This window comes from Vigna umbellata, chromosome 5 (genome assembly GCF_029865625.1).
Source record: "Vigna umbellata cultivar VRB3 chromosome 5, Vumbellata_1.0, whole genome shotgun sequence".
Classification (NCBI taxonomy): Eukaryota; Viridiplantae; Streptophyta; class Magnoliopsida; order Fabales; family Fabaceae; genus Vigna; species Vigna umbellata.
In genome coordinates this window covers 41,644,666-41,655,753 of record NC_142169.1, presented here as the reverse complement: position 1 = coordinate 41,655,753, position 11,088 = coordinate 41,644,666, and the positions used below count along the sequence as shown (strand labels likewise).

The 11,088-nt window shown below is 34.1% G+C and overlaps 1 protein-coding gene across 1 annotated transcript; it reads right to left on the bottom strand.

Moving 5' to 3' along the window:
* Positions 1–2,418: 2,418 nt before the first annotated feature.
* On the bottom strand, positions 2,419–2,772 carry LOC148198369 (non-specific lipid-transfer protein 1-like). Its single transcript, XM_088115777.1, has one exon. The coding sequence runs from the start codon at positions 2,770–2,772 to the stop codon at positions 2,419–2,421; it is 354 nt and encodes a 117-aa protein (XP_087971903.1).
* Positions 2,773–11,088: the final 8,316 nt, after the last annotated feature.

Genomic DNA, 11,088 nt, shown 5'->3' with positions numbered 1-11,088 from the left:
GATGACCCTCTTTCTTCATTGCATCTACTTGCTGACATCCTTGATGATAAGCCTTTGGAGGTTCAGTATGATGCTAATGTATTTGGGCATGGCTCTGAGGTCCCAATATACCTTAATAGCCAAGATGTCCGTGAGCTTGCGTCGGGAACACAAGAGTTGAATATTTCAATTATTCAACTATGGACGATGTAAGTCTATGACCAATTATTTATATATAAAATTGATTTATATATCAAGTATCCTTATATCAAAGTTAATTTTTGATTTCAGGTATATGTCTGGGGTCACTAATAAGTTGGGGCGTTCTGATGATTATGGATTCATTGATCCCCAATCAATTCATCAATCAAATGATTTTGAGCATATCAACATGAGTCTGATAAGCAGTTTTCGAAGGGGCAAGAAAATGTACTTTTTGCCTTATATATCCGGGTAAGTCAACTTTGTTAACATAATAATGTTCCATATGTGATTTTAATATTTAATAGTTACGTTATTATGAATTTCAGGCGCCATTGGCAACTTCTTGTTATGTCTATGCAAGACAACTATGCTTTGTGGTTCTGCTCATTGCACAGGCCTCCTCCCACACAACTCAAACAAGCAATTGATTGGTAAGAACCTCAATGTTTGGACTTTCTTTGTTATATAACTGAATGCTAAAACCTTTTTTTATATACAGTTCTATTCCAGCAAGTATGATGATGGACGGGAGATCAATTGTTAATAGTAGAAAGATTGCTTGGATTTCTCTCAAGGTTTGACATATGCTAAAGTCATACTTTGTTATAATTGTTTTATAACAAATGTTATTCACTAACTATTATCAACTGTGATGATATATTGTAGTGTAACAGACAAAATGGGTCATATGAGTGTGGATACTATGTAATGTATTGGATGACCCATATTGTTCGTTCTCACATCACAAGTCGCTGGGAAACGGTAATATTTAACATTAACAAATTTTGTTTTTTTAACAAATGTTGAATTCATATACACTAATTAAAATGAATTGTCTTTTGCAGAGATTCAAGACTACTACACCAGTTCCTGAGAAGTCACTATTATTCATTAGGAACGCTGCTGCGAAGTATATAGTTAGATTATACAATAGCTCATAGATTTAGATTTAAACAATGCATTTGATTAGATAGAATTTTCTTAGACTTTGTACTTTATTTGATGTTGAAATACATTTGAACATGTGTTTGTTATGTTGAAATTGAATTTCTGTACATGTTTTTATATGCAGGTCTGTTTTTGTGGTAGTGGATATCACAAAAACAGACCTGCAATTTTAAAAAACTGCAGGGGAATATGCCGCGGTTCTAACCACAACCGCAGCATATAGTGATTCGTTTTTTTTAGTTTTTTTTAAAAAACGAGACATATGGCCGCGGTTTTGACACTAACCGCGGCATATTCTACCCTCTTTTGCCGCGGTTGAACCGCGGCATATAGTGTCTTTTTTTTTTTTTTTTTTTTTAAAAAAAATGGCTTTAGGCCGCGGTTCCCTCGACAACTGCGGCATATTCCGCAACCTATATACCGCGGTTAGAACCGCGGCCTAAAGTGTCTGACTTACTACCGCGGCTGAATATGCCGCGGTTCAAGAACCGCGACGTATAGTGAAAATGAACCGCGGTAAAAGCCCCTCGCTGCACTAGTGTTCGTTCATTGGGAGACGACTCAAGGTTACTTTAACCGTATATACTTTCTTGAATACTACTTGGCAATACTAAAGTTGCCTTGAAAAGTAGTATTAATTTGATAGCTTCAACGACAACTTATCATTGGGTAAAACAAGGCAACACAAGAATGTGATTTGGTTAACTTGTTGACGGAGATAAAATTACAATTTAATGTAGGAACAAATAAAACATCAGGAATCGATAAGAAGGGTGAGAGGGATACAATACCTATACCTTCAATAAGAGATGAGACTCCATTGACATTAATAATAACAGTTTTAGAACAATTAGAGGAAAAAATAGTAAATATATGAGGAGCACAAGTCATAGATCAGTAACACCTGAATCAATTATCTAATCACTACCCTTAGTAACAACAGAAAGATTAAGGGCAGAGTTAGATTACCTAACTTGGTCGCAAATCCAGCAGCAATAGAAATATAACTCTTGAAAGTCGCAAAAGTTCCAGAATCATATTTATCCGATTAATTTGTATCGGAAGAAGCATCAGAAATATTAATTGGTTGTTTTATTATTTATCTTTTGCAATATGATTAATTCCATTACACAACACACAGTACTCCAGATATGCATAAATTAATAAAAAATTATATCTTTATATTTATATACACGTCATCACCAACAATAGTCATTTCAAATAGATCAAACCCTTCGAGAAATTATTTATTTATTAATATATGGTTTCGGTAGTTGAATAACTAGTTTAACCATTTACACACTTTTCAATAGAAAATGAAAGCTTAATATTGCACATTTTTGGAAGTTGTATCAGTTTCTGAGGTAAAAACCCTAAATTAGCTGTAGTGTCATCAAGACAAGTGCAAAGCTTTTTTAAGGCTGCAGGATTGTTTCCTTTTGTAAGCTGTTGAGAAGCTCCAACACAACATCTTGAAGTTGGAGTGGAAAAGTCTGGATTAACCAAATAAGGCACGCAAGGAGAAAACAATGGATTATACTCATCACATGTAGCAGGCATTTGACCTTCACTCAAATTTGTTAGCGCCAAACCATAAGCCATGACAAACATCATTGTAGCCAAAACCGTCTTCTCCACCATCTCTGTTTATCTATGCTTCTTTTGTTTTCACTCTTATCAACTTGTGGGACCATTTTTCCTAGCTTTTCATTACTTATATAGACTTTATTTTAAGCTTGAAATAATTCAAATAAATTTTATCATATTTTATTTACGTCAGCATGACACTTAATTTTGTCCACTTGAAACTAATTAATGATTTATGTATAACTTTCCAATTTAGTCCGTTACTATTTTAAACATTTAATTGGTAAATGTTGGTTTGAACATTAATAAATTTTATTTAATGCCTATTCCTAATATTAACATAATTGTTTCTATATTTTAAAAAAACTTAACTTAAAAGTAACATATAAGTTTGTATTGTTAACTAACCCATTTGTTAAAATTCGTATTGAATTTGACGGAAAAATACCGAATTGATTATGTACAGGTATAAATATAAATAATATTTAACTTTTAAAATTGAATGTAAAGATAGAGCTTGTTATGTATATATTTGTCTTATCCTCTTCTACATATGTATCTTAGTATTCTTGTTAATTTATTAAGAAATGTAAAAATCTTCTATTAATATCTTATTTAATTAGTCTCATCTTATTTCTAAGATATACCTTTCACATTTTAAATTATTTTCTATAATTTGTATACCTTTATTTCAATGATACTTGATACTAATATTCTAAATTTATATAATTATAATTTTTTTTCTTTATATTTAATATTAGAGAAAAGAAAATTTATAACCTTTTAACATTGAACACTTAATAATATCATGTTTTTTATGTATTGAAATTTATTTTATAAAAATTATTTAATTAGTTAAAATAGTAAAGGGTTAGATATAAACATGATATGGGTAAGCGTATACCCGTTTCCTAATGGGAATTATGGTGGACCAAAAAATTCAAAATTGTTGAGTGTGGATGATAATGGGATGAATTTTAATTTTAGGGATGGAATAGTCATGCCCTATTGTCATCCTTAGATATCAATAGAAATGGTAAATCAAATCCTCCCTGAATCATTCCAGATTTAAATAGAATTCCTGCATTCACTAGTGCAGAAAGAGCTTTAGACGTCCGATGTTCCTCCGACATCTACCTGGCTGAAGGTTGGACGTCCGTTTGTGCACTGCCAGACGTCTATAGACGTCCGACTGTGCACTAACTGTAACATCCCAATATCTCACATTGGATAATTCATATTATTACATTTACGGTAACATCCCGTAATCTCACACTTAAAAATTCACAGTTGATATACATATTTTAAACTCAGATTTCAACTATAAACTCCTAAGTATAACTTGAATCCTTCTAACTTATCTTCGATCTCTTTCTTCATTGGTATTGCTTCAGACGACATTCCTTCATCTGCTCCCGTATAATATCACGCATTATACGATCATCGCATTCACATGCACACACATGTAAGGGTGAGCTAACAATTCAATACAATAAACATACCTCGATATCAAACCATACTATGCTCACTATACCAGATCAAATTACATAAACAAATATGAGTTACACACTAAACCACATTGCATGCATCAATATATATCAAACACCAAATCAGAATGCATACACCAATATGCATCATGCATACACCAATATGCATCATGCATACACCAATATGCATCATGCATACACCAATATGCATCATGCATACACCAATATGCATCAAACACCAAATCAGAATGCATACACCAATATGCATCACGTCCATCCATCCCAAAAGTCATACAAATTGACTATATCGCATACATTCACATACTCTCCACATAAATCACATCATTATAATTCACAATCATATTCAGATGCATAAATTCAAATCTAATAAATTCCAATTATTTCAGAAATCATACAAACTGAATATATTCCAACAAGATATATTACACAATAATTTAACAGTACATAATCTGTTCAATAGGATTTAAGTTAAAAACTCGTCGAGTATACTTCCAGGAAAGAGAGGTGCGTCACAATGGACAACTTAAGTACCAAATCTTTCCTTAGCCAAAGCGTTCCTCAACTAGTTTTTAACAAATTTCTTATTTACAGATTTAAAACAATAGCATATAATATTAACACCGAAAGTTAATATAGATATCAAAAAATAGAAATTAAGCAATATTGAGATCCCTGAGAAGATACGAAATTAATATCTATAAATCTGTAACTCCGATTTCAAATCTGAATGGTCACAATAATTCACTATTTGTTATAAATTACATATTAAAATTTCAGGTTGATCCAACGGTTAACTAGATAGATATTGAGGTTTTACCGAGGTAACTCAGGTGCAGAATTTTAAGTGGTTTTTGGTTATACTCAAAATGCGGAACTAATTTCCCTAATCACAGACATTTAATTTCAAATCTGAACGGTCAAAATGACTTAATATGTCTTATGAATTACATACTAAATTTTGGGCTCAATCTAACGGTAAATGAAATATATATAAAATTTTTACCATGATAACTTAAGAACAGAAATATAGTGTTCATCAGATTTTTCAAAACTTAAAACTTATTTTCTCCAACCATAGACTTTCAATTAAAAATCCGATCGGTCAAAGTGTATTAATATATCTTAGGAATCATATATAAAATTTTCAAGTTGATCTAATGGTCAAATGAGTCATAATATATATTTTACCGAGGTGACTAAGTAACAGATTTACAGGGGTAATTAATTTACTCAAACATGCAGGATTTATTTCTCTAAGTACAGACTTCTAATTACAAATCCAAACGGTCAAAGTGAAGAAATAGGTCTTAGGATTCATATATTAAAATTTTAGTTAAATCCAACGGTCAAAATAATTAAAAGAAAAGTTTTACCATACTAACTCGAAAATAAGAAAATTATAATCATGAAAACTAAATTTATATAAGTGAATAGATAACTACCATTACCAAAATTTTAACATACTCATAACTCATATTCATTATCATAACATGGATAAAAATCATATACAAGAAGGATTAGCTCCCCTTACCTCTATTCCAGACTTAATCTCCTACTCCGAATTTGTTTCCCTGAAATTCTTCAGAACCTCTACTCTTCTTGCAACTAAAAATTTCTCCCTAACTCTTTCTTCTCTATTTCTCAAGCTCTCACTTGATTCCTCTTTTTTTTTGGTGCCAAATACCCTTCCCTCCTATGGCTATTTATAGGTAAAAAAAATTTACTATTCATTAATATTTTAATATTATTTATTATTTTAATATTATTTAAAAAATAATATTTTAATCATTTACTCACCAAATCTGATCTTAGTTTCTACCTACTAATTTCTTCCATGCTAAGGAATCTTAATGCTGAAAATTTATTTTTATTATTTTTTTTTTTTACTATTTACTATTTACTATTCACTTTTTACTATTCACTATTCAATTTTTACTATTCGATTTTCTTAAAAAAAATACTAAATAAGTTATCAAAAATTTTAACTTCTCCTTATAAAATTACTATAATTTTATATCCAAAATTTACATTTTTCTATCCACTAAAATTATTATTACTAATAAAATGCTAAAATTTACTACTATATATATATATATATATATATATATATTTTTATTTTTATGGGTCTTACACTAACCGACGTCTACTGGGCGTTTTTTTTTTAAAAATTAATTTATTTTTGCAATAAAACCACACCTGAAAAGCAGAAAAATGTCCCAGAACAATTTTGCAATAATATAAATATGCGTTTCATATAAACAAAGTTCTACTTAATGTGGAGTTCAATCCACTACCAAAACTATCAACATAAAACTTAAACTAAAACTAAACAATGTTCAACAAGAAATAAAACTATTCCTAACTCCATCTTTGCAGAAGATAAGCGGTCCACTCCTGCCTTATCTGTTTAATTGTGTCCTCTGGAATAGGCGATGTACTCTTGAAGCGCTGCAAAATTCAAGAAAGATTCATTATGGTTTCATATATGTTGAAGATGAATTTGATTTGTAATGTATTGAAGGTATACATCATTACCTCATTCCAGTCATCTGTAATGACAGCTCGAATGATGGTCTTAATCCAACACATAACATAGAAGCCACATTCCCATGAATCTAGCTGCTGGTTACACTAAAATCACAAACTAAATATTTAAGATTAGATCATTCAACATCCTGTCTCCCCCAATCACCTCCAATGCATCAGAGAATGTGATATAAACTGGCACATGTGGAGGAAGACCAAATACTCTCAAATTCCAGTATAATTCTAATGATGCTTTCTTCAATCTGGGTAATTTTGTCATTAACTTTGATAGAGGATCATCCTCCGCTTTAGCCATCTCATCATCTTCATGTATGACTGTATCATGCATTGGCTGCTTCTGAGGACGTGTGAACTGAAGATAAGAATTTACGTCAAAGCGTTATCAACAATTATTTGAAGAATAAACATAGAAATACTAAGGAAAAAGACATTATACCTGTGGAGTAGCGATGTGGGACATGATCAATGCTCTAGGCCAGGCAATAAATGATCCTATGGCCTCCCCCACAAAGTTAATTTCTGGAGTGGGTATAGGCACCTGAGCCTGGGGATCCCGAACCTCATCAATGGTCACACGCACGTACTGGGGTAATATGGGAACACCATGAATCATCAGTTGCTCTGAATCATTAATAAGAGAATCATACAAATTAGCCCTTCCAAAATTATCTTCACCGACATCACGTATCATGTCCTCTAAATGGTCACTCATCCATTCTTCCACATAATTTGTTCCTCGTGACGTGGTAGGCTGCTCCAGTACTTCTCCATGCCAAGTCCAAACGGTATAAGTCCTCACTATGCCGTACATGAATAGATGGTCACGCACATTGCCTAAGTCTTGCGTATTTGATTAAGACAACGGACACAAGGACAAAAATATGTCCCGTTGACAGACTTAGCATTTTGTTCAATGTATTGCAAGAACTTCGAAACACCCTTATCATATTCTTCACTGATGCGACGTTCATTCATCCAGCTTCGATCCATACTATGTTCGTAAAATCACCAGTTCAAGTTTTTTAACTCTCACAAGGTTAGGCCCTACCCGTTCAAAAAAATTAATTTTCATAATTTGCTCATACACGTGCATTGAAGTCTACATCATAAAATTGATAAGATTTCGGCAACATTTCGCATTGGTCTCCGAAATACACGAAATGAGAGTAGTCAACGATGACCACAATCAAATATGCATCCGGAGAACAACACAAGTACTGAACCGAAAATTTATCAATCTTATCCATAAACTCCAATTGACATGTTATTGCAAATTATGAAAATTAATTTTCTCAAACTATCCAATCGGACAATTCAAAATTTAACACAAACGATTAAAAGATTAATCGTTTGTGTTAAATTTCAAACGGGAACTAAGTGTCACTCAATGATTTGATACTTATAATAACACAACTAATACATGCATATTCAAAAGCCAATAACACATGCACACTTTAGAGTAAAAAACATGCATACACAAAATCCAATTACATGCATACAAAAATTTATCAATAACAACAAGCTAACCTGAAAAGTAGATTCGAAATGAAAGGGAGGGAAATCGAGGAGGGAACGACCTAAAACCTCGCCGAAAAACAGTCAAAGAAGCCGCCCAAAGAGACTGCACAAAAACAGATCGTAAACGATTTTTAATCGGTTCAAATCAAAGATATTTCATCACAAAGCAATGTAATCTGATTGAAAATCAATTTAAACGATCCAAAAGAGAGAAAACGCACCTGGAAAATCAATGGCGCAGACAGCGTTCGCGAGGGAAGACTATGAACAATGAGCGTACTGCTCGCGGGTTCGCGTTTCGCGTATTAATACTGTTAGACGTCCGGTACTCTGGGGCCCCGACGTCTATAATAGTATAGACGTCCGGCCCGTCACTAATATGACGTCTTTGGGGATTTAAAATTGATATTCGTGGGGGGTTTTAGACGTCCGTGGTGGGGAGGAGAGACGTCTATAATATTATAGACGTCCTTGGGAGGGGGACAGACGTCTACTAGGCTGAACAACTGAACATTTCAACTCCCCATGTCAGCCCCTTAAACTTCCGCCATGGGAGGGGCCGGACGTCTATAATATTATAGACGTCCGGGCCCTTCCCAACGGACGTTTAGGGTGCTCCCAGGACGGACGTTTAAGGACTGACATGGGGAGTTGAAACGTTCAGTTGTTTAGCCTAGTAGACGTCCGTCCCCCTCCCACGGACGTCTATAATATTATAGACGTCCGCCCCCTCCCAGGACGGACGTTGCTATATGCTGAAGACAATTAATTCTCCAACCACCCTGTTAGCACGCTAAACGTCCATTTGGGAGGGGCCGGACGTCTATAATATTATAGACGTCCGTGCCCTCCCAGGACGGACGTTTAAGGGCTGACATGGGGAGTTGAAACGTTCAGTTGTTCAGCCTAGTAGAAGTCCGTCCCCCTCCCACGGATGTCTATAATATTATAGACGTCCGTCCCCCACCACAACGGACGTCTATAATATTATAGACGTCCGTCCCCCACCACAACGGACGTCTAGAGTTTCACTTATTTACGAATATGTCACCGGTCAATTATTTACGTCGGGGCTTTTCTGGACGGACGTCTATGGGGGACGTTAAAAGCCAATTCTGCACTAGTGATTAATTGGTTACATGTATGAGTATGGATAATAACTAACTTTTTAAAGTAAGTTTATTTTTATGCACTCATATATAACTTAATCATAGTTTTCTTGAACTTTAATTGTTTTTCAATCCATTATTTTAACTAGGATATAATCGAAAGGGGTAATATTATCCCTTTGTTCATGGTAACAGTTGAAAAACTGTTATTTTTATACTTAATTTTGACATCTAAAACACCCTTTATGACTTAGAATCTAGCTTGAAATCATGTTTTTGCTTAAGTTGTGGAAATAAGAGAGTTGGATGAGTTTTATGCTTGGTTTTCCTTGTTTTGGCACGAATTTAGAAGAATTGGATGAAAGAAGTTGAAGTAGCAAAGGAGTTGGACTTAGGAAAGGAAGGAAAATCACTACAAAAAAGTAGGGCATTACCGAAGGCCAGAAGCCCTCGGAAAATGCCAAAAGCCGTCGATAATGGGTGTTTACCGAAGGCCTATCGGCGACCAAAAATCCTTCGGTAAATCCCCTGTCGCTAACCATTACCGAGGGCTTTCGCCCTTCGGTAATTACCGAGGGCCAGAAGCCTTCGGTAATTACCGAAGGGCAAAAGCCCTCGCTAATTACCGAAGGGCAGAAGCCTTCGGTAATTACCGAAGGGCAAAAGCCCTCGGTAAGTTCCGAAGGGCAGGAGCCCTCGGTAATGAACATACGATGGTATTTACCGAAGGGCGAAAGCCTTCGGTAATGGCCATACGAGGGCATTTACCGAAGGGCAAAAGCCTTCGGTAAAATGCAGGGCAGGTTTCAGCAAAATGGTTTTTCTTGTGCAACCCAGACCTGTATAACAAATTTCAATTACAAACAGACCTGCATAACAGTTTTCAAACACATACAAACATGCATAATGTGCATCTCAAAGATCCAATCAATGATCAATATCCAATTCACATCAAATAATCCACAAGACATCCATTAATGTATAAATAATGTATGGGGTAGTTCAAACTCAAAACAATGTAACACAAGGATGTTGTAACATCCAAAGTCTATAAGTACATCTAACATTGAAATGATATCAACTGAAAATGTTATAATATCCAAATGTTTGTCTAACAAGTAATAAGAAAATGAAACCTAATAATGTACATAACTATCATCAGAATGATTTTCATCATCCTGCTCCTCTATTGATGGCTGGACTGGTGTGGGTTGGACTGATGAGCAATTGAGCAAGTGTATGCATTCTGAACAATTGAGCAAGTGTATTTTACCATTTGAAATTAGTGTTCACTGTTCATTTGGTGAATTTTGAACCTATATGCAAAATCACCTTTTAAACCATCATTTTTGCCTATATTTGGAAGTGCACTAGTGAAATTCTGTTGTACTGTATTCCTTGGCTGTTTAAGTGTTGGCACACATCCAATTTGATGATATAAACTTGATTGACAAATCATTTGAACCTCACAATCACTGTTGCTCATTTTAGCCACTGCTGTTAATTTTTCCAGCCACTTTGTAAGGTGCAGAGTTCATTTTTATTGCTGTTTGCCATTGTTTTTCTTTGGTTTTTTTCATCTTTGGATTGGCAAAAGCTGGGTTTAAGTTTCCAAATACATTTATATGCTTATCCAAGTGTATAGCAATCATAAAAAGCACTTTAAACCCTCCTATCCAGATTTGAAA